Source organism: Nanorana parkeri, unplaced genomic scaffold (genome assembly GCF_000935625.1).
Source record: "Nanorana parkeri isolate BGI_ZX_2015 unplaced genomic scaffold, ASM93562v1 scaffold3665, whole genome shotgun sequence".
NCBI classification, from domain to species: domain Eukaryota; kingdom Metazoa; phylum Chordata; class Amphibia; order Anura; family Dicroglossidae; genus Nanorana; species Nanorana parkeri.
In genome coordinates, this window is record NW_017309933.1 from 24,793 (window position 1) to 25,243 (window position 451).

A 451-nucleotide genomic window follows, 5' to 3' on the forward strand; every position below is an offset into this window, starting at 1 on the left:
GGACAATCCCATTCCTCCATAGTAAGAGACGTCAGGAGGGGGGACGGTGTTTTCCTGGTTCAGACCCGGTGCAGACAAGTACAATGTCCGGTCATGGTGGAGATGCTGGAATAGTCCACACACACGGACACGACCAATGACCCGTTGGTGATTTGTAACCACATCGTCTTCTTCCTTTTCTAGGCTACAAGAGGACACGTGGCGGCGTCTAATCCTATTGGCTCGGCCTGAATATCGGCTGAGTGATGTCATGAGAGAGTCATTAAGCCGTGATGGGCTCAGCATTGTTCTCACCGAGCCTCATCTACGTGCCCTAGACAGGAGGCTGCAGACAGTCCTGAGGGTGGTCAGCCGGTGTACACATGTACATGGGGAAGAGGCGGTGCTTCAAAAGAAACCCCACCGGACCATCACCACCCACCAACGCACAACAACCCTTCGCGGAGTCTGA

At 54.1% G+C, this 451-nt stretch overlaps 1 protein-coding gene across 1 annotated transcript in view; it reads left to right on the forward strand.

The window, feature by feature from the left end:
* The window catches only part of LOC108803386 (pseudokinase FAM20A-like), a gene marked incomplete at its 5' end in the record, with an annotated part of 24,819 nt that extends 24,368 nt beyond the window's left edge, over positions 1–451 (forward strand). The window contains one exon of the mRNA XM_018575229.1: positions 184–451. Within this exon, the coding sequence (XP_018430731.1) occupies positions 184–451 (268 nt within the window). The remainder of the gene's footprint in view (positions 1–183) is intronic.